The following is a 23,586-nucleotide window of genomic DNA, read 5'->3' as shown; positions in this document are numbered from 1 at the left end:
GTTCTGTCAAGTTTAGTTCAATCCCATCATTGGTGGAGTTCAGAATGCGCTTCGATTATTGGTGAATTATAAATCCCAGCCATTACAACTCCCAAATGTCAAGGTCTATTTCCCCCATAGAATCATAGAATCAAAGAGTTGGAAGAGACCTCATGGGCCATCCAGTCCAACCCCCTGCCAAGAAGCAGGAATATTGCATTCAAATCACCCCTGACAAATGGCCATCCAGCCTCTGCTTAAAAGCTTCCAAAGAAGGAGCCTCCACCACACTCTGGGGCAGAGTTCCACTGCTGAACGGCCCCCACTCCCCACCATTGTTCGTATTTGGGCATATTGAGTATTTGTGCCAGGTTTGGTGCCTGATCCATCATTGTTTGTGTCCACAGTGCTCTCTGGATGTAGGAGAACTACAACTCCTAAACTCAAGGTGAATTCCCACCAAACCCTTGCAGTATTTTTGTTGGTATTGGGCATTCTGTCTGCCAAGTTTGGTTCAATTCCATTATTGGTGGAGTTAAGAATGCTCTTTCATTGTAGGTGAACTATAAATCCCAGCAACTACAACTCCCAAATGACAAGATCAATCCACCCACAACATCATTGGTATTCAAATTTGGCGAATCAGGTATTTGCACCCAATTTCGTCCAGTGAATTAAAATACATCCTGCATATCAGATATTTACATTACAATTCATAACAGTAGCAAAATTACAGTTATGAAGTAGCAACAAAAAAAATGTTATGTTTGGGGGTCACCACAACATGAGGAACTGTACTAAGGGGTCACGGCACTAGGAAGGTGTGGAACCACTGCTCTAGACCATTGAAGTGGCTTCACCAATAATCGAAGCGCATTCGCTGGGAAAAACTTCTCTTCACATTGATGAGAATGAGTTGGGTGATAATAGAGGAGCTTCCCATTGAAAGATGAAGTTTAGTCTGTCCCAAGGCCTCTCTCAGTGCTGCTCTGATCAAGACATTGAACTGGATGTATCTTCCCTAAATAGTTGAATGTTTGGGAGGCAGTCCTGCATCTGAAGGGGTCAAGGAAGAGTTAAGGGGAGGGAGGTTGGGTTCCTAGAGAGGAAGGAAGGAAGGCAGGGAGGAGGAGCCCAGTCCTCCAGAGCAGGCCATCCTTCCTTGACCACTTCCTCCTCCTCTCCTTGGGCAGCCTTCCTCTCCTCCTGGGAGTCTCAGTCCCAGATTCCCTTCAGTGGGCTGAAAATCTGTACTTGCAGGCAGGGAATGTTTTCAAGCTGAAGGGGGTTGAATCCGTGGATACAGAGAGGGGTGAGTGTGGGTACCTACAAGTCCTTGCAGGCAAAGTGAATGGGCTGTGGTTGGAAAACCTAATACCACAATGTAATGGTTGGAAAGATCTTGGAAGGAGTAGAGAGTTCATTGAATCAAGCGTCACGTTAGTTTTCGTTACAAGAAAGGTTTATGCATCATGTGGTGTCAGTGGCAGGAATCAAGGGGGATTCAGTGTCGGTGGGGACTGAAGGGGAGCTCAATGGAAGGCCAGGTGGGTCTGGAGAAGCAGAGGCCCCAGTGGAAGGAGGGCCCAGCATCACCTGGCTCTGCAATAAATAAGGGCTTGTTATTTCACTCTCCAAGGGAAAGCCTCTCAAACCCGATGGTCTAATTCTGCCTTTCATTCACAGGGGAAAAGTGATTGTTGTCTGAGAATGTTGGAGTAGAGCCTCTTCAAGGAAACAAGGAGGAGGAAAGCGTCTTGGGTCCAGTTTGCTTCTTCACCAAACAGTGGTTCCAACATGGCGAGACCAAACTCACCTGGAATTGAATCTGGACTTGGGAGCAGTGGGGCATCCTGGGGAAAAACAACACATAAGTTCCTAAGTGTGGACCTTTATAGTTCACTCATACAGTTCAGGCATTCCTCCTTCCAAGAGGGTGAGGGACCCAGAGAGGTTTGCAGCCGCCTCCACTCTCTCTGCCGCCAGTGGCTGAAGCCAGAGCAACACACCAAGGCGGAGATGCTGGACCTGGTGATCCTGGAGCAGTTCCTGAGCATCCTGCCCCCAGAGATGGGGAGCTGGGTCCGAGAGTGTGGGGCAGAGACCTCTTCCCAGGCGGTGGCCCTGGCGGAAGGCTTCCTCCTGAGTCAGGAAGAGGACGAGAAGCAAGAAGGACAGGTGAGAGCATTGCCTCTTGGCTTCACTCAAGTTGAGACTGATATAGATTAAACATACATCCTGCCTTCCTTCCAAGATGGGACCTGTGACAGAGATAAGTCAAACTCTGCTCCCTCAGCCTCTTTTCCCACCTGCACTCACCTCCATATCCACTGTAAGCTCAGTTGCTGCTCTACTCAATTTGTTGATCTCCAGAAATAATATTGAAAATGATGGGAGGGGAAGTGTGGCATTTGTTTCAAACTAGGTTGCCATCTCAAGGTTATTCTATAGGTCTGTGATAGCTTTGAGCTCTCTCCATACCACTTCTACAATACTCTCTGCTCTTCCATGTGAGAGTTGGCAAATGTATATAAACACAAGCAAATGCTTTACCACAGTTTTTAAACCAAGATATACCCTGCAGTATAATGAAATATCACTCAGTCTTATGTAACAAGTAACAGTATCTCTACTTCAGTTCGGAAGTTCAAACAGTACAACAATCTATACTACAGTTACTCTGAGTTCAGGCAGAGGAATGAAATAGTCCTTTTAAAATAGTCTTTAAAATATGCCTCATGCCATAAAATGATCAGTCTTCAAGACAGTTGGCAGCCAGCAATCCCTTCGCTGTCCAAAGTGAGAATGGCAGTTAGAACTCTTGGTCTCAGCAGCAAGCCAGAGGCAGCAGCCAATCAGAACTCTGGCTCCTGGCACACTCAGCCAATCATAGAATCATAGAATCAAAGAGTTGGAAGAGACCTCATGGGCCATCTAGTCCAACCCCCTGCCAAGAAGCAGGAATATTGCATTCAAATCACCCCTGACAAATGGCCATCCAGCCTCTGCTTAAAAGCTTCCAAAGAAGGAGCCTCCACCACACTCCGGGGCAGAGAGTTCCACTGCTGAACAGCTCTCACAGTCAGGAAGTTCTTCCTAATGTTCAGATGGAATCTCCTCTCTTGTAGTTTGAACCATTGTTCCGCGTCCTAGTCTCCAAGGAGGCAGAAAACAAGCTTGCTCCCTCCTCCCTGTGGCTTCCTCTCACATATTTATACATGGCTATCATATCTCCTCTCAGCCTTCTCTTCTTCAGGCTAAACATGCCCAGTTCCCTAAGCCGCTCCTCATAGGGCTTGTTCTCCAGACCCTTGATCATTTTAGTCGCCCTCCTCTGGACACATTCCAGCTTGTGGACACAATCAGCTGCTGCACATGGCTCTCTGGTTAACCCACCATATCATGGCGTCCTTGTTCCAATCCTTCCATTCCAGGCCCAGAATGGCTGCATGGAAGCCCACCCGGATGTCCCTGAATCAGAGGAACCCCCACCAGGCCCCACCCAGAGCCTCCAGCAGAAGGAGATCAAGCAGGAAGGAGATGGGGCTGCGGCCTTGGAGGGTAAGGAGGAACCCTTTGGGGTGTTTTGCTCTTTTATGCGGGTGTGAATTCCCCTTTGTTATTGTGGCACATCCCCATCAATTGGAGATTGAAATTGTGCACATCCAGGATCATTTGGCCTTGAGATGGGTATATATGTAGGCATTTGGTTTCAAAAGGTGTGATTTCATTGGGATTTGCAGTTTTCTTTCTTGCAATACTTGTACATTAGCCTAAAGCTGGATCTGACTGGAAATTCAGTCTTTGAGTGTCTTCCAAGGTGGGACCCTGAAACTGAGCTGGAAGACAAACAGACAACAAAGAATAATTTTAGACTATTGAAATACCAAGCCCAGTACTAGTTTCGATCCAAGCTACTTAAAGCACTGTTTGAGATAAATTGGCCTAAACTCCAAAATTACATATTCCTGGGCTGGAGAATTCTCCCGTCTTCATAGGGTCATTTCCTCATAGGTTTCTTTTCAGGACTGTAATTCTGTCCTCTGAGACATGTTTATGTGATCACTTTCCACCCCTTGCTCTCTCTCTCTCTCTCTCAGAGGCTGGAATGGTGTTTTTGCCGAATCCTCAGTCGAGTCTTCCCTTTTGTGATGGAGTGGAACCGAATGAGGTAAGCAGAAAGTCCGAACTGTTGGACCAAAGGCTTGAGACTTGAGAGTAGTCATTATCGAAGGCCTGATGAAACCACCAAGTCTTCAAGTTCTTACGGAAGGAGGTGAGAGATGGGGCCAGCCCTATCTCCTTGGGGAGGGCATTCCAGAGGCAGGGGGCCACCACCAAGAAGGCCCTCTCCCTCGTCCCCACCAACCAGACTTGAGACGGTGATGGGAACGAAAGGAGGGCCTCCCCGGTAGATCTTATTGTCCGCACTGGTTCAAAGAGGGAGATGCGATCGCGGAGATAGGCAGGGCCTGAAACGTTTAGGGCTTTAGAGGTGCACTGTTGAACAGCTCCCACAGTCAGGAAGTTCTTGCTAATGTTCAGGTGGAATCTCCTTTCCAAGAAAAGATTTAATCAACAAAAATGTAAATAATTTCAAAGAGATTCCTGTAATTCTTTTTCTTGAAGTCCCAGATGTGAGACGGAAATGTGTTTGTTTTCCTACCAGGGCCTAATTGCCTTTGAGGACGTGGATGTCCATTTCTCCCTGGAGGAGTGGGTTCTCCTGAATCCTGGACAAAAAGGCTTGCACGTGCAGATCATGGAGGAGATTCATGGGATGGTGGACTCTCTTGGTAAGGCTCCCTCATTGATGGGGATTTCTAATTCAACATGCAGCATCCCAGTCAGAAGCTCCCTGGTCGAAGTAATTTCCAAAATCATCCCAATCACGGAGGGTCCTCAAGGCAGGGGTTATGTTAGAAATATATGACATACTAGTAATATATGAGCCCCTTAGTCTTTCTGATACTGAAAACAATCTCCCTTCTTTTCTCTCAGCTGATTTGCTATTTCAAGGTGGTATGTTTTAGGAACTATTCAAGTTCTCTTCCTGTCCTAAACCTCCATTTGGACTTTCTTAGGGTCTCGGTTGGGACTTTGGCTTTTGTGTTTTACTTTCTTCATGTGTGATGTCTGTGTGATAACCTGTTGGACATTTTAATATGGGACCTCGTGGGCCATCCAGGATGGTTTGGAGGCACTCTCCTGTCTCTCAAAACCGATGCCAAGAGCGGTGTGATGAGGATGTCAATATATCTGGCCATGCCCTACAGACATTCTTTTTTCCTTCCCTTCTCTGCCTTCCTCGTTCTCTTCTTTTTCTTTACAGTCACTATCTTGGGAGAGAAATAAAAAGGAGGGAACAATTGTGAAATGGGTGATAGATAGGCATAGTTTTAGCTAGAGAAAAAGGCAAACCTTTGAATGAAAAGGGAAAAGTCATCCATTCCGCCAGGAAGGAGGAGACAGAATAAAAAACCAGACTAGGCTGAGGAAAACATAGCCTTTGGAGCATATGCTACTCACCTCTCCCTTAGAGGCTCTAGGCAGCTAAACAGTGTCCATCTTTACTGAACAAGGGGTGGGGAGAGAACTGCATGTATATCTTCTTTTTCTCCGTATCTATGTTGTATAAAGGATTATTTCAATCTCCTTCTTACACCACTTTCCTAGAGTCCTTATCACTCACACAGAGGACTGATTGTTTCTTTCCTCCTCCTTTGCAGCAGATAACTGGAACACCAAACGTTTGGGACACAATGGGGGCCTTCCTAGACACCAGCAAGCCCACATAGAAGATGGAGATTCTGCTAGAGAAAGGCCTTACAAATGCAATGTATGTGGGCAGTGTTTTACCCAAAATATGGGACTTGTAATTCATAAGACACTCTGTGCTGACAAAAGCCATTGTCACTTGAAAGTATCAGCAAAATGTATTGCTGCTTACAAACTGCCAGATCTGAGCCAACAAGAAATCTGTATAGGAAATGAGGATTTCATAAACCAGGAATGTGGGACAAGTTTTGCTGACGGTTCACAATTGATGAGGCGCAAAAAAGTCCACACGAGAAAGAAGCCATACCAATGCAAGGAGTGTAAGAAATGTTTTCCTTCGGAGTCATCACTTCTCAGACACTGGAGTATCCATACAGGAAAGAAACCATACCAGTGCCAGGAGTGTGGGAAATGTTTTGCTCGCAGTTCAAACTTGGTGAGCCACAATAGAGTCCACACAGGAGAGAAGCCATACAAATGCCAGGAGTGTGGGAAATGTTTTGCTCACAGTTCAAACTTGGTGAGCCACAATAGAGTCCACACAGGGGAGAAGCCATACAAATGCCAGGAATGTGGGAAATGTTTTGGTCACAGTTCATACTTGGTGGGTCACAAAAGACTCCACACAGGAGAGAAGCCATACCAATGCCAGGAGTGTGGGATGTGTTTTGCTAACAGTGCAAACTTGGTGGGTCACAAAAGACTCCACACAGGTAAGAAGTCATACCAATGCCAAGAGTGTGGGAAATGTTTTGTTTTCAATTCAGACTTGGCGAAGCATAAAAGAGTCCACACAGGAGAGAAGCCATACCAATGCCAGGAGTGTGGGAAATGTTTTGGTCACAGTTCATACTTGGTGACACACAAAAGACTCCACACAGGAGAGAAGCCATACCAATGCCAGGAGTGTGGGATGTGTTTTGCTAACAGTGCAAACATGGTGAGTCACAAAAGACTCCATACAGGTAAGAAGTCATACCAATGCCAAGAGTGTGGGAAATGTTTTGGTCGCAGTTCACACTTGGTGAGGCATAAAAGACTCCACACAGTAGAGAAGCCATACCAATGCCAGGAGTGTGGGATGTGTTTTGCTAACAGTGCAAACTTGGTGGGTCACAAAAGACTCCACACAGGTAAGAAGTCATACCAATGCCAAGAGTGTGGGAAATGTTTTGGTCGCAGTTCACACTTGGTGAGGCATAAAAAACTTCACACAGGAAAGAAAGGGTAAAATGCCAGGAGTATAGAAAATGTTTTACTCAAAATACACCCCTTATCGACCACTGGAGATCCCACACAGGAGGGAAGCAATATCTATGTCGTGAGAGTGGGAAATGTTTTGCAGACAGTTCACAATTTGCGAGCCACAAAAGACTCCACACAGGAGAGAATCCATACTAATGCCTGGAGGAATGTTTTTAGTCAAACTTTATCCGTTAACAAGCAACAGTGAATACAAACAGGCTACAAACAGCCTTTGTGTGTAAACATCTGATTTCAAACAGGAGTGTTTGAGAAGTTCTGCTTAAGACTTGGTAAAGTCCCCTTTCTTGTCATTTGAATCTTTAAGTTTGAGGTCTTGTTCTGGAGCAGCAGAAACAAGATCCCTTTGACAATCCTTCAGAGAGTTAAATATGATTGTCATGTCACCTATTCTGGGGCAGTTTACATGGGGCCAAGCCCAACAGAACAGTTAAAACATAATATATTAAAATGCATATCAACAAAATGATAACAAAAAACAATATAAGAAAATCAAAACAACATTAAACAGTATATAAAACGAACATCAAAAGCCAAAAAGCAGTAGTAAAGGAAGAGATGTTTCCACTATTATTTCCCTTGATGATGTGTACAAATTGTATCTCTCGCTAGAATTTACTGGCTGTTAACTTGCTCCTGGCACTCTGCTAATCCACAGTAAACAGAAAAAACATGAGCCTTTGTATTATTTTGGAATGTAAAGTGTTATATGAGTAGTTGAATCTATGATAATCTACTGTGAGTATTTGAATCAAATTATCTATGAGACATTTGATATGTTTTGCAAAATTCAAGCCCTGGGGTTTTGTATTGTAGGGAAACAGATGTTTCTGGGTAGATTAACAATCCTAATGTTTGTGTAAGAAATACAAGTTTTCCAACTCTGGGGCATAGAGACATTTTACTCAGAAACGGAATAAAAGGAAATGTGTAGCAGTGGAAAACATTAAAAACATGACCAGAACATGAAATCCAGAAAAGAGTGTACGTCATTGGAACATGAGGGTCCCTTATATTCTCTCATGTGATCTTCTGATGGCTGATGCAATAACATCATCGTCTAATGGCAGACCACTACAAACAGGGGAGTGAGACTGAGGCCCCGTCTACAAGGCCACACTATCAGCTTTGAACTAAGTTATTTGAGACTGCACTGCCATGTTATCAAGTTCAAATCAGATAAGCTGGATCTTATACGGCAATGCAGAAGGTCTCTGAGGCTAGTTAGCAGCGTTTCTCAACCTGGGGGTCAGGACCCCTGTGGGGGTCATGAGAGGGTTTCAGAGGGGTCGCCAAAGACCACCAGAAAACATATTATTTCTGATGGTCTTGGGAACCGCTTTGACAGAGAAGGCTGAAGATAGCTCTCCTTGACCTTCTCTTCCTTTTTGGAAACTGACAGCGAATCCTCCCACCATAACTTCTCCTCTGCTGTGATTGGCTGGCCTCCAAGTCAAGTGGAGGGCTGTTTCTGAGACTCCAAGCAGGGGAGGGGAGAGCAGGCATGCTCGGTGTGCATGTGCAGGCGAGGGAGAGCGTGTGAGACTGGTGGGAGGCTTGCGCCAGCGAGTCCCTTCAAAGCATGGGAGTACTGTGTGGGCAGTCTGGTCCAATTCTATCGTTGGTGGGGTTCATGATGGTCTTTGATTGTAGGTGAACTATAAATCCCAGCAACTACAACTCCCAAATGTCAAGGTCTATTTCCCCCAATCCCCACCAGTGTTCATATTTGGGCATATTGAGTATTTGTGCCAAGTTTGTTCCAGATCCATCCATTGTCTGAGTTCACAGTGCTCTTTGAATCTAGATGAACTATAAATCCCAGCAACTATAACTCCCAAATAACAAAATCAATCCTTTCCCAACCCCCTGGTATTCAGATTTGGGCATATCAGGTATTTGTGCCAAATTTGGTCCAGTGAATGAAAATACCTCCTGCATATCAGATATTGACATGATTCGTAAAGGTAAAGGTTTTTCCCTGACACGAAGTCCAGTCGTGTCCGACTGTGGGGTGTGGTACTCACTCCATTTCTAAGCTGAAGAGTCAGCGTTGTCCGTAGACACCTCCAAGGTCAAGTGGACACTGGCATAACTGCATGGAGTGCCATTACCTTCCTGCCAGAGCGGTACCTATTGATCTACTCACATTTGCATGTTTTCGAACTGCTAAGTTGGCAAAAGCTGGGGATAACAGTGGAAGCTCACCCTGCTCCCTGGAGTCGAACCTGCAACTTTTCGGTCAACAAGCTCAGCAGCTCAGTGGTTTAACCCTCAACAGTAGCAAAATTAGAGTTATGAAGTTGCAATAGAAATAATGTTATGGGTGGGGGTCCCCAGAACATGAGGAACTGTATTAAAGTGTTGCGGCATTAGGAAGGGTGAGAAGAACCGATATAGGCCGTTGAAGTGGCTTCAACACATAAATAGCCAGTGGAAATGTCACTTTCCAGTCCCTGGAGAAAACCACTCTTCACATTAATGAGAATGAGTTGGGTAATAACAGAGGAGCTTCCCATTGAAAGATGATGTTTAGTCTGTCCGAAGGCCTCTCACAGTGTTGCTCTGATCAAGACATTGAACAGGTTGTATCTTCCCTAAATAGTTGAATGCTTGTGAGGCATCCCTGCATCTGAAGGGGTCAAGGAAGGGTTAAGGGGAGGGAGGTTGGGTTCCTAGAGAGGAAGGAAGGAAGGAAGCCAGGGAGGAGGAGGAGCCCAGTCCTCCAGAGCAGGGTATCCTTCCTTGGCCTCCTTCTCTCCTCCTCCTGGGAGTCTCATTCCCATTCGATAGGCTGAAGATCTGTAGTTTCTGTTCTCCTGTTAATACAGAAATGGAATCCCTTAAATAACAAAGGGAAATGCTATGTTTGCAGGCAGGGAATGTTTTCAAGCTGAAGGGGGTTGAATCCATAGATACAGAGGGGTGAGTGCAGGTACCTACATGTCCTTGCAGGCAAAGTGAATGGGCTGTGATTGAAATACCAAATACCGCAATGTAATGGTTGGAAAGATCTTGGAAGGAGTGGAGATTTCATTGAATCAAGCGTCACGTTAGTTTTCGTTACAAGAAAGGTTTATGGATCATGTGGAGTCAGTGGCAGGAATCAAGGGGGGATTCAGTGTGGGTTGGGACTGAAGGGGAGCTCAATGGGAGGCCAGGTGAGGCCAGGTGGGTCTGGAGAAGGAGAGGCCCCAGTGGAAGGAGGGCCCAGCATCATCTGGCTCTGCAATAAATAAGGGCTTGTTGTTTCACTCTCCAAGGAACAGCCTCTCAAAGCCGGTGCTCTAATTCTGCCTTTCTTTCACAGGGGAAAAGTGATTGTTGTCTGAGAATGTTGGAGTAGAGCCTGTTCAGGGAAACGAGGAGGAGGAAAGCATCTTGGGTCCAGTTTGCTTCTTCACCAAACAGTGGTTCCAACATGGAGAGACCCAACTCACCTGGAAATGAAGCAGAACGTGGGAACGGTGGTGAATCCTGGGAGAAAACAACACATAAGTTCCTAAGTGTGGACCTTTATAGTTCACTCATACAGTTCAGGCATTCCTCCTTCCGAGAGGGCGAGGGACCCAGAGAGGTTTGCAGCCGCCTCCACTCTCTCTGCCGCCAGTGGCTGAAGCCAGAGCAACACTCCAAGGCGGAGATGCTGGACCTGGTGATCCTGGAGCAGTTCCTGAGTATCCTGCCCCCAGAGATGGGGAGCTGGGTCCGAGAGTGTGGGGCAGAGACCTCTTCCCAGGCAGTGGCCCTGGCGGAAGGCTTCCTCCTGAGTCAGGAAGAGGACGAGAAGCAAGAAGGACAGGTGAGAGCATTGCCTCTTGGCTTCACTCACCTTGGGACTGATGGATAGAGTAAACGTACGTCCTGCCTTCCTTCCAAGATGGGACCTGTGACAGATATAAGTCAAACTCTGCTCCCTTGGCCTCTTTTCCCACCTGCACTCACCTCCATATCCACTGTAAGCTCAGTCACTGCTCTACTCAATTTGTTGATCTCCAGAAATAACATTGAAAATGATGGGAGGGGAAGTGTGGCATTTGTCTCAAACTAGGTTGCCATCTCAAGATTATTCTATAGGTCTGTGATATCTTTGAATTCTCTCCATACTACTTCTACAATGTCAGAGTTTTATGTTATGTAGATCATTTCTTAAGTGAAACATGGATAAGTGGTTGCAGGAATCATGTCCAGTCATTGTGTGGCCAGCAACAGTCAAGCCACCTGTGAGAGCTTAGCTACTACAAATTAAGAGTAGAGTAGAGAAGAGAGTAGAGAAGAGCATGAGCAGAGAATGCTGTTCGTGAGACTGTGAAGAAAGCAAGAAGTAGAAGAAGAGGAATAGATTCCTGTAAAAGCTCAAGGAAGGTTTGCTGGAATATTGGGATTGATGGACTGAATCTGTTATTTGTGACTATTGCTTAAACATTTACTTTATTGGAAGAAAGTTTGTTTTCTGTGGATTGCATTATTTTCTCAACGGGGCGCAGCTTCCGAGAAGGGGGTTTGAATGCTTGAAAACAACTCCAACTATAAAGCAGCAACACCATAGCTGCAACATACAATACTCTCTGCTCTCCCATGTGAGAGTTGGTAAATGTATATAAACACAAGCAGATGCTTTACCACAGTTTTTAAACCAAGATATACCCTGCAGTATAATGAAATATCACTCAGTCTTATGTAACAAGTCACAGTATCTCTACTTCAGTTCGGAAGTTCAAACAGTACAACAATCTATACTACAGTTACTCTGAGTTCAGGCAGAGGAATGAAGTAGTCCCTTTAAAATAGTCTTTAAAATATGCCTCATGCCATAAAATTATCAGTCTTTAAGACAGTTGGCAGACAGCAATCTCTTCGCTGTCCAAAGTGAAAATGGCCTTTGGCCTCAGCAGCAAGACAGAGGCAGCAGCCAATCGGAAGTCTGGCTCCTGGCACACTCGGCCAATCAGCTGCTGCACATGGCTCTCTGGTTAACCCACCATATCATGGCGTCCTTGTTCCAATCCTCCCATTCCAGGCCCAGAATGGCTGCATGGAAGCCCACCCGGATGTCCCTGAATTGGAGGAACCCCCACCAGGCCCCACCCAGAGCCTCCAGCAGAAGGAGCTCAAGCAGGAAGGAGACGGGGCTGCGGCCTTGGAGGGTAAGGAGGACCCTTTGGGGTGATTTCCTCTTTTATGCTGGTGTGAATTCCCCTTTAGAGCGATTGTGGCACATCCCCAGTCAGTTGGAGATTGAGATTGTGCACATCCAGGATCATTTGGCCTTGAGAGGAGGATATAGGTAGGCATTCAGTTTCAAAAGTTGTAATTTCAGTGGGATTTGCAGGGTTTATTTTCTTGCAGTACTTGTACATTAGCCTAAAGTTAGATCTGACTGAAAATTCAGTCTTTGAGTGTCTTCCCAGGTGGGACCCGAAGCCAAGATGAGGCCTGAAACTGAGCTGGAAGAGAAAAAGACAACATAGAATAATTTTAGACTATTGAAATACCAAGCCCAGTACTAGTTTCAGTCCAAGCTACTTAAAACACTGCTTGAGATAAAATGGCCTAAACACCCAAACTTTACATACTCCTGGGCTGGAGAATTCTCCTGTCTTCAAAGGGTAATTTCCTCATAGGTTTCTTTTCAGGACTGTGATTGTCACCTCAGAGAACTGTCTTTGTGTTCAGCTTTCCACCCCTTGCTCTGTCTCTCTCTTTCTCTCCCAGGGGCTGGAATGATGATGTTGCTGAATCCTCAGTCGGTTCTTCCCCTTTGTGATGGAGTGGAACTGAATGAGGTAAGCAGAAGGATTCCTGGGAGAGGAGGAATGGGGCTGGCTGGGGGTCATTGGTTCCAGGCTCAATCATAGAATCCTTGAGTTGGAAAAGACCTTGTGAGTCATCCAGTCCAACCCCCTGCCAAGAAACAGGAAAATTACATTCAAAGCACCCCCGACAGATGGCCATCCAGTCTCTGTTTAAAAGCTGTCAAAGAAGGAGTCTCTACCACACTCTGGGATAGAGAGTTAAAATAATAATATATGGTAAAAGGTTATCTATATACCGCCCTATCTCCCCGAGGGGACTCAGAGGGAATGGATAGGGTACAAGACCAAGTCCTAACTGTTGGACCAAGGGATTGAGACTTGAGACTAGTCATTATAGAAGGCCTGATGAAATCACCAAGTCATCAAGTTCTTACGGAAGGGGGTGAGGGATGGGGCCAGCCTTATCTCCTTGGGGAGGGCATTCCAGAGGCAGGGGGCCACCACCGAGAAGGCCCTCTCCCTCGTCCTCACCAAGCAGACTTGAGACGGTGATGGGAACGAAACAAGGGCCTCCCCGGTGGATCTTAGTGTCTTCACCGGTTCACAGAGGGAGATGCAATCGTGGAGATAGGTGGGACCTGAAACGTTTAGGGCTTTATAGGTGCACTGCTGAACAGCTCTTACAGTGGGGAAGTTCTTCCTAATGTTCAGATGGAATCTCCTTTCCAAGAAAAGATTGAACCAACAAAAATGTAAATAATTTCAAAGAGATTCTTGTAATTCTTTTTTCTTGAAGTCCCTGATGTGAGAAGGAAATGTGTTCTTTTTCCACCAGGGCCCAATCGCCTTTGAGGACGTGGCTGTCCATTTCTCCCTGGAGGAGTGGGTTCTCCTGAATCCTGGTCAAAAAGTCTTGCACATGCAGATCATGGAGGAGATTCATGGGATGGTGGACTCTCTTGGTAAGGCTCCCTCATTGATGGGGATTTCTGTTTTAAAATGCAGCACCCCAAGTAATATATGAGTCCCTTAATCTTTCTGATACCAAGAACAATCTCCCTTCTTTTCTCTCAGCTGATTTGCTATTTCAAGGTGGCATGTTTTAGGAACTATTCAAGTTCCCTTCCTGTCCTAAACCTCCATTTGGACTTTCTTAGGGTCTCGGTTGGGACTGTGGCTTTTGTGTTTTACTTTCTTCATGTGTGATGTCTGTGTGATAACCTGTTGGACATTTTAATATTCATAGAATCATTGAGTTGGAAGGGACCTTGTGAGCCATCCACGATGGTTTGGAGGCACTCTCCTGTCTCCCAAAACCGATGCCAAGAGCGGTGTTACGTGGATGTCACCATATCTGGCCATGTCCTACAGACCTTCCTTTTTTTGTTCCCTTCTCTGCCTTCATCAATGTTCTCTTCTTTTTCTTTTCTGTCATTATCTTGGGGGAGAAATAAAAAGGAGGGAACAATTGTGAATTGGGTGATAGATAGGCATAGTTTTAGCTAGAGAAAAAGGCAAGCCTTTGAATGAGAAGGGAAAAGTCATCCATTCCCCCAGGAAGGAGGAGACAGAATAAAAAGCCAGGCTAGGCTGAGGAAAACATAGCCTTTGGAGCATATGCTACTCACCTCTCTCTTAGAGGCTCTAGGCAGTTAAACAGTGTCCATCTTTACTGAACAAGGGGTGGAGAGAGAACGGCATTTATATCTTCTTTTCTTCCCTATATATGTTGTATAAAGGATCATTTCAATCTCCTTCTTACAACACTTCCCTAGAGTCCTTATCACTCACACAGAGGACTGATTGTTTCTTTCCTCCTCCTTCGCAGCAGATACCTGGAACACCAAATGTTTGGGACACAATGGGGGCCTTCCTAGACACCAGCAAACCCACATAGAAGATGGAGCTTCTGCTAGAGAAAAGCCTTACAAATGCCATATATGTGGGCAGTGTTTTACCCAAAATATGGGACTTGTACTTCATAAGACACTCAGTGTTGGGAAAAGCCATTGTCAGTTGAAAGTACCAGCAAAATGTATTGCTGATTACAAATTGCCAGATCTGAGCCAAGATGAAATCATTGAAGGAACTGAGGATTTCATAAACCAGGAGTGTGGGACAAGTTTTGCTGACAGTTCACAATTTATGAGGCACAAAAAGGTCCACACAAGAAAGAAGTCATACCAATGCAAGGTGTGTAAGAAATGTTTTCCTTGGGAGTCATCACTTCTCAGACACTGGAGTATCCATACAGGAAAGAAACCATACCAGTGCCAGGAGTGTGGGAAAAGTTTTGGTTGCAGTTCACACTTGGTGAGGCACAAAAGACTCCACACAGGAGAGAAGCCATACAAATGCCAGGAGTGTGGAAAATGTTTTGGTCGCAGTTCACACTTGGTGAGGCACAAAAGAATCCACACAGGAGAGAAGCCATACCAATGCCAGGAGTGTGGGAAATGTTTTGCTTCCAGTTCAGGATTGGTGAGGCATAAAAGAGTCCACATAGGAGAAAAACCATGCAAATGCCAAGAGTGTGGGAAGTATTTTGTTAACCGTTCACAGTTGGTGAGCCACAAAAGACTCCACACAGGAGAAAAGCCATACCAATGCCAGGAGTGTGAGAAGTGTTTTACTGACCGTTCAACCTTTGTGAGGCACAAAAGTCTCCACAAAGGAGAGAAGCCATACCAATGCAAGGAGTGTGGGAAATGCTTTGCTCACAGTTCAAACTTGGTGAGCCACAAAAGAGTCCACACAGGAGAGAAGCCATTCCAGTGCCAGGAGTGTGGGATGTCTTTCGATAGCAGTTCAACTTTCGTGAATCACAAAAGACTCCACACAGGAGAAAAACCATACAAATGCCAGGAGTGTGGGAAATGTTTTGGTCGCAGTTTACACTTGGTGATGCACAAAAGACTCCACACAGGAGAGAAGCCATACCAATACCAGAAGTGTGGGAAATGTTTTGCTTCCAGTTCAGACTTGATGAGGCATAAAAGAGTCCACACAGGAGAAAAACCATGCAAATTCCAGGAGTGTGGGAGGTGTTTTACTGACCATTCAACCCTGATGAGGCACAAAATACTCCACACAGGAGAGAAGCCATGCAAATGCAAGGAGTGTGGAAAATGTTTTGCTAACAGTGCAATCTTGGTGGGTCACAATAGAGTCCGCACAGGAGAGAGGCCCTATAAATGCCAGGAGTGTGGGAAATGTTTTGGTCGCAGTTCACACTTAGTGAAGCACATAAAACTCCACACAGGAGAGAAACCATACCAATGCAAGGAGTGTGGGAAATGTTTTGCTTACAGTTCAGACTTGACGAGGCATAAAAGAATCCACACAGGAGAGAAGCCATACCAATGCCAGGAGTGTGGGAAATGTTTTGGTCGCAGTTCACACTTGGTGAGGCATAAAAGACTCCACACAGGAGAGAAGCCATACCAATGCAAGGAGTGTGGGAAATGTTTTTCTCAGACTTCACAACTGATGAGGCATAAAAAACTTCACACAGGAAAGAAAGGGTAAAAGTGCAAGGAGTGTAGAAAATGTTTTACACAGAATACACCCCTTATCGACCACTGGAGATACCACACAGGAGGGAAGCCATAACTATGTCAAGAGAGTGGGAAATGTTTTGCAGACAATTTGTGAGCCACAAAAGATGCCACAAAGGAGAGAATCCATACTAATGCCTGGAGGAATGTTTTTTAGTCAGACTTTATCCGTTAACAAGCAACAGTGAATACAAACAGGCTACAAATAGCCTTTGTGTGTAAACATCTGATTTCAAACAGGACTGTTTGAGAAATTCTGCTTAAGACTTGGTAAAGTCCCCTTTCTTGTCATTTGAATCTTTAAGTTTGAGGTCTTGTTCTGGAGCAGCAGAAACAAGCTCCCTATGACAATCCTTCAGAGTTAAATATGATTGTCATGTCACCTATTCTGGAAAAAAACCCATACGTACTTTGATCAGCTGTTCCTCTGAGCTTAGTTTCCACTTCGTTTCCCTACTTGGATGCAAATTTCCAGTTTGTGAATTTTGGGGCAGTTTACATGGGGCCAAGCCCAACAAAACAGTTAAAACATAATATATTAAAATGCATATCAACAAAATGATAACAAAAATAAGAAAATTAAAACAACAACATTAAACAGTATATAAAACGACCATCAAAAGCAAACAAAAATAGTAAAGGAAGAGATGTTTCCACTATTATTTCCCTTGATGTGTACAAATCATGTCTCTTGATAGAATTTACTGGCTGTTAACTTGCTCCTGGCACTCTGCTAATCCACAGTAAATAGGAAAACATGAGCCTTTGTATTATTTTGGAATGTACAGTGTTATATGACTATTTGCATCTATGATAACCTATTATGAGTATTTGAATCAAATTATCTATGAGAAATTTGATTCGTTTTGCAAAATTCAAGCCCTTGGGTTTTGTATTGTAGGGAAACAAATGTTTCTGGGTAGATTAACAATCCTCATATTTGTAGAATAAATACAAGTTTTCCAACTCTTTCGAGGCATTATTATTATTATTATTATTATTATTATTATTATTATTATTTCTTGCATTTATTAACCGCCGCTCTCAGCCCTAGGGCGACTCGCGGCGGTGTACAGTACAAAAGACACTTTACAAAGAAATCAGAACAACAACTAACATCACTAATACATAACATCAAATTACACTAAAAATCCGCTTCGTCATATTATGGAATCATCGTCAATCTCGTAGTCATAATTCATTCCGGTTGTCATTACCAGTAACATAGCACTTAGTTGAAAGCCTGCTCAAAGAGCCAAGTCTTCAGGCCCTTACGAAAGGCCATGAGGGAGGGGGCCTGTCTGACGTCAGCAGGGAGGGAGTTCCACAGCCGGGGGGCCACCACCGAGAAGGCCCGCTCTCTCGTCCCCGCCAGACGTGCCTGTGAGGCAGGCGGGATCGAGAGAAGGGCCTCCCCGGATGATCTCAAGGTCCTCGTGGGCTCGTAGGCCGAGATGCGATCCGCAAGGTATTTTGGGCCGGAACCGTTTAGGGCTTTGTAGGATAACACCAGCACCTTAAATTGGGCCCGGTAGCAAATCGGCAGCCAGTGGAGCTGGAACAACAAGGGCGTTGTATGCTCCCTGCGTCCTGCTCCTGTTAACAACATGGCTGCCGCGCGCTGGACTAGCTGAAGCTTCCAGGCCGTCTTTAAGGGCAGCCCCACGTAGAGAGCGTTGCAGTAGTCAAGACGGGATGTGACCAGAGCATGTACCACCGTGGCCAAGTCAGACTTCCCAAGGTACGGGCGCAGCTGGCGCACAAGCCGGAGCTGTGCAAATGCTCCCCTGGTCACCGCTGAAACCTGGGGGTCCAGGCTCAACAATGAGTCCAGGGTCACACCCAAGCTGCGAACCTGCGCCTTCAAGGGGAGTGCGACCCCATCCAGCACAGGCTGTAACCCTATACCCTGCTCGGCCTTGCGACTGACCAGGAGTACCTCTGTCTTGTCTGGATTTAATTTCAGTTTGTTCGCCCTCATCCAGACCATTACAGCGGCCAGGCACCGGTTCAGGACTTCGACAGCCTCCTTAGTAGCAGGTGGAAAGGAGTGACAGAGCTGGACATCATCTGCGTACAGATGACACCGCACCCCGAAACTCCGGATGATCTCACCCAGCGGCTTCATGTAGATATTAAACAGCATGGGGGACAGGATAGAACCCTGAGGAACCCCGCAGGTCAAAGGCTGTGGAGTTGAACAGGAGTCCCCCAATAACACCTTCTGGGTCCGACCCTCCAGGAATGACTGGAGCCACTGCAAAGCAGTGCCCCCAAGACCCATTCCCGCAAGGCGCCCCAGAAGGATACCGTGGTCGACGGTATCGAAGGCCGCTGAGAGGTCCAGGAGCACCAACAGGGACACACTCCCCCTGTCTAGCTCCCGGCGCAGATCATCCACTAAGGCGACCAAGACCGTCTCGGTACCATGTCCCGGTCTGAAACCAGACTGTGCCGGATCCAGATAATCCGTGTCTCTCAAGAATACCTGGAGTTGTGAGGCCACCACGCTTTCCATGACTTTGCCCAAAAAGGGAAGATTGGAAACAGGCCGAAAGTTGTCAAATTTGGTGGGGTCCAGTGATGGTTTCTTCAACAGCGGCTTTATAATAGCCTGTTTTAGGCTCGCTGGAATCTTGCCTTCCCGAAGGGAGGCATTAACCACCACCGTTACCCACTCAGCCAATCCCCCTCTGGCCTCCCTCAGAAGCCAGGATGGGCAGGGGTCTAGGATGGACGTGGTGGGCCTCATTCCTCCAAGTATCTTGTCCACATCCTCGGGCTTCACAAACTGAAAAGAATCCATCAAAATAGGACAAGCAGGCGCTCGTGTCACATCCACAGAGACTGCATTTAACGCGGCGTCCAGCCCAGAACGGATCAAAGCGACTTTGTCTGCAAAGAACCGAGCAAATGCTTCACAGCGCGTGGCCGAATTGTCAGGGCTCCCACCTGAGGTAGTGGGAGTCAAAAGACCTCTGACAATCCGAAACAGCTCCGCCGGACGGTTTTTTGCAGACGCAATAGTGGCCGCAAAGAAAGTTTTCTTTGCGGCTTTTATTGCCGCGGCATATGCCCTTAAAAAGGACACAAACCGTGCTCGATTTGGCTCGCTTGGGTCCGAGCGCCACACGCTCTCTAGTTCCCTCTTCCTTCGCTTCATCGCTGCCAACTCCTCAGTGAACCAAGGAGATGGTTTAGCTCGGTTACTTGAGAGGGGACGTTCCGGAGCGATCATGTCAATTGCCCTGGCCATCTCCCCATTCCAGAGAGCGACCAAGGCCTCGACATGGTCACCTGCCGAGGTGGCGGGAAAGTCCCCAAGAGCCGTCAGGAATCCATTCGGATCCATAAGCCTCCTGGGGCGGACCATCTTAATGGGTCCTCCACCTTTGCGGAGGTTAGGGGGCGCAGTGAGTCTAAATCTGATCAGGAAGTGGTCAGTCCACGGCAACGGAGAGATGGACAACTCCTCCACACCGCCACCTTGCTCCCATCCCTGGCAGAAAACCAAGTCCAATGTATGTCCGGAGACCGAGTTGGAATTGTTAATTTAGATAAGCGGTCCGAATTAGGCCGAATTCGAGGTCTCCTTCTTCCGCATCTCCTCCTTCCCACCACGACCTCTATGGGGGCCCCTCGGCTAGTGGAACACCTACCCCCCTCCATGCCGCAATCTAATATCAAGGTCTTAGTTCCTGCTTCATCAGTTGTTTGATTTGTTGGACCCTGCCAACACCCTTTCTCCCCTTCCTCCCTCCTCCCGGCCCCGTTTTTGTCCATAGGCTCCAGCCCACCTCCTCCCCTGTCCTTTCCGCTAGCCAGCAGTAACAGGGACAATACCAACAGGGGGGTGAGGGGCCACATGGATGACAGTAACTTCAGATGGTAGAGGCGTTTCCGCCACACCTGTTAGACAGTTTGTAAAGTGCGAGAGTGCGAGAGTCTTAAGTGCGACACAGTCAGTAGTACCACTCAGTTAACAACCCAATTGCGTGCCATTCGGCACATACATAAAGTGCAAGATCTAAGGTGCAGTAGGTACCTGAAACTGGGTCTCAGCATTCACTAAGGTGCGGCATAGAGGGATAAGGAAGGGGGCGTAAGTGCAAGTGTTATTTAGCAGCAAGTGGCAGGCGCCTTAAAGTGCTATTGCGTTCTTATATCAACTTAGCAGCGGGGACAACCAAGGAGTGTGTTATGGTAGTGGTATATGGTCACACTCTTACGAGGATGATGGTAGTAACAATTAAATAAAGTTAAATAAATAAACAATTAAATAAAGCATAGAGACAATGCTACACTGTCTGCTTTGAACTTAGTTAAATGAGTCCACACTGCCATATTATCAAGTTCAAAGCAAATAATCTGGATCTTCTATGGCAATGTAGAAGGCCTCTAAGGCTAGAGAGCAGCGTTTCTCAACCTGGGGGGTCGCAAGGGGGTTTAAGAGGGGCTGAGAAAGACCACCAGAAAACAAATGATTTCTGCTGGTCTTGGGAACCCCTTTTGCGGAGAAGACTGAAGATCTCTCTGCTTGTCCTTCTCTTCCTTTTTAGAAACTGGCAGCGAATCCTCCCACCAAAAGCTCTCCTCTGCTGTGATTGGCCAGCCAAGGGGAGGGCTGTTTCTGAGACTCTGAGCAGGGGAGGGGAGAGCAGGCATGCTCGGCGCATGGCAGCGTGGTGCGCATGTGCGGGCGAGGGAGAGCAAGCGAGACCGGAGGGAGGCTTGTGCCAGCGAGTCCCTTCACGGCATGGGAGTTCTGTGTGGGAAGTCTGGCCCAAGTTTGGTCTAGATCCATCGTTGTTGCTCTCTTCATGTAAGGGAACTACAACTCCAGAACTCAAGGTTAGTGCCCACGAATCCCTTCTAGAATTTTCTGTTGGTCATGGGAGCTCTGTCAAGTTTCGTTCAATCCCATCATTGGTGGAGTTCAGAATGTGCTTTTATTATTGGTTAATTATAAATCCCAGCAATTACAACTCCCAAATGTCAAGGTCTATTTTCCCCACTCCCCACCATTGTTCGTATTTGGGCATATTGAGTATTTGTGCCAGGTTTGGTGCCTGATCCATCATTGTTTGCATCCACAGTGCTCTCTGGATGCAGGAGAACTACAACACCTAAACTCAAGGTCAATGCCCTCCAAACCCTTGCAGTATTTTTGTTGGTATTGGGCATTCTGTCTGCCAAGTTTGGTTCAATTCTATTATTGGTGGAGTTAAAAATGCTCTTCCATTGTAGGTGGACTATAAATCCCAGCAACTACAACTCCCAAATGACAATGATATTGAGCTAGAATTTTGAGCTGCACCTCCGCCAATTAGAAAGCCAGCACTGCTTCAAACCTGCAACCAATGAGAGCGGAGGAGGCGGTCCTTGGACAGAACAATGAATAGAATGTCCAGATGATTGATTTAACCTTTCCAAACAACATTTATTTATTTATTTACCTTACTTATATACCGCTGTTCTCAGCCCGAAGGCGACTCACAGCGGTTCACAACAAATACGAACAGCAAAAATTCAGTGCTACAGTATAAAAACAGTTAACAACCTAACACATTACACAGTTAATAAACAGTTACTACAATACCCATTCACTGTCCTCTCATCATCAAAAACATGTTCGAGATTCGTAAAAAAGATTCCTCAAAAGCTGGGCTAGTCTCTTGAATGGATGTGATATGCAGATGTGGCTGGCATGATTGCCTAGCCCTGGTTTTTCCCGGTCACAGATATGAGTCCATTGTATTTTCTTGGTCCATGGGGGAATGACAAAAAAGGGAAAGAAATGGGAACATCCTGAACTCTTTTGCAAGCAGGGTGTCCTTTGTTGAGAAATGACTGGTTTTTCCAAAAGGCCCCCTCCAGCGGTCTTGCTCCGAGACTGAAGTGGTCCAGGGTATTATCATGCAATTAGTCCTTTGTTCAGATCCTGAGTCAATAGGGAAATGCCTTGGGAAAAAGGTTGCCCACGGTTGTTGATATGCTGGAGGTTATGAAAGGTTGCTTTCTTATATTTCATATATTAGACATACACACAGGAGTCAGGGAGATACATAAGGAATAATAAGACATAAAGGGAATTTCATATACCCATCCCACCCACCCACCAGAGTCCAAAAAGGAAAAGGTCCATGAGCATAAAATCATAACATCCCTCGATCATGAGAAGGGAGTCCATAGGGCTTGGGGAAAGTTCCATAAAGTTTGCAAAGTTCCTTGAAAGTTTGGGAAAGTTGTCCAAAGTTGTAAAATCCAGAAAAAGGCAAGTGGGGAAAGGTGTCCCAGTGTCCACGGAGTCCTTATAATCTTCCACCAACGCTGAAGATCAAAATTTGGGGAAGAACTACAAATCCCTTCACACCAAGGCTGCCCACCGACATCTTAGGGGTCCCATGGGTTGACCGCGACAGTTCCCCGGGATCAGCAGACTCCTTGGATATCCACAAAATAGTGGCAACGAGGCAGCGTCTTCAGAAAAACATCTGGACACCAAGAAATGGTTGTGGGCAAAAAGGGGTTATTCCCGGGTGCGGAAAGGACAGCGGAGCGAAACCGAGATAGCCATTAGTCTTAGATTCTCCCAGGAGAAGATTGGCACCTTTCTTGGAGTGATCAGTTAATTCGCGTATACTGGGGCCTGAGGGGTTTCTGTATCCGTGGTTTAAAGGAATGCAGTTTCGGCCTCCCTGGGAGGCCAAAAAGTTAAAATTAATTGATACCTTTTTTATTGGAGGATTAGTTACAATATTTAGGAAGGGGAAAAGCAAAGAAATCAGGAGGCTTCTGAGTTGCAGCTGCTGCTGTGGCCACATGCGGATGGCCCAAGCAGGGCATTGTGGAACTGTGGAACTCCCTGCTGTGGGTCAAATCAGCTTGAAGGCAGGGAGTTCCGCATTCAGTCTCAGTAAAATCAATCCTCCTCCAACATCATGGGTATTCAAATTTGGCGAATCGGGTATTTGCACCCAATTTGGGCCAGTGAATGAAAATACATCCTGCATATCAGATATTGACATTACAATTCACAACAGTAGCAAAATTACACTTATGAAGTAGCAACAAAAACAATGTTATGGTTGGGGGTCACCACAACATGAGGAACTGTATTAAGGAGTCACGGCACTAGGAAGGATGAGAAGCACTGCTCTAGACCATTGAAGTGGCTTCATCACATAAATAGCCAGTGAAATGTCACTTTCCAGTCACTGGAGAAAACCTCTCTTCACATTGATGAGAATTAG

General features: G+C 46.1%; 1 protein-coding gene and 1 pseudogene across 3 annotated transcripts in view; both read left to right on the top strand.

Moving 5' to 3' along the window:
* Positions 1-23,586, top strand: part of LOC132765963 (zinc finger protein 493-like) — a 73,461-nt gene that overhangs the window by 11,112 nt on the left and 38,763 nt on the right. Inside the window, exons 1-2 of one of the 3 annotated variants that reach the window (XM_067465120.1) lie at positions 9,687-9,955; positions 10,331-10,822. The exons of the other annotated variants lie outside the window; for them this stretch is intronic. Coding sequence (XP_067321221.1) covers positions 10,442-10,822 — 381 coding nt within the window. The 5' untranslated portion in view covers positions 9,687-9,955; positions 10,331-10,441. Of the gene's footprint in view, positions 1-9,686; positions 9,956-10,330; positions 10,823-23,586 lie in introns of those variants that run through there. 3 annotated transcript variants of the gene reach the window in all.
* LOC132766027 (zinc finger protein 420-like) lies at positions 1,210-17,302 on the top strand (annotated as a pseudogene).

The sequence above is a fragment of the Anolis sagrei genome, chromosome 2 (assembly GCF_037176765.1).
Source record: "Anolis sagrei isolate rAnoSag1 chromosome 2, rAnoSag1.mat, whole genome shotgun sequence".
In the NCBI taxonomy this organism is placed as follows: Eukaryota; Metazoa; Chordata; class Lepidosauria; order Squamata; family Dactyloidae; genus Anolis; species Anolis sagrei.
The sequence above is the reverse complement of the archived record's forward strand: the minus strand, read 5'-3'. Positions and strand labels throughout refer to the sequence as shown.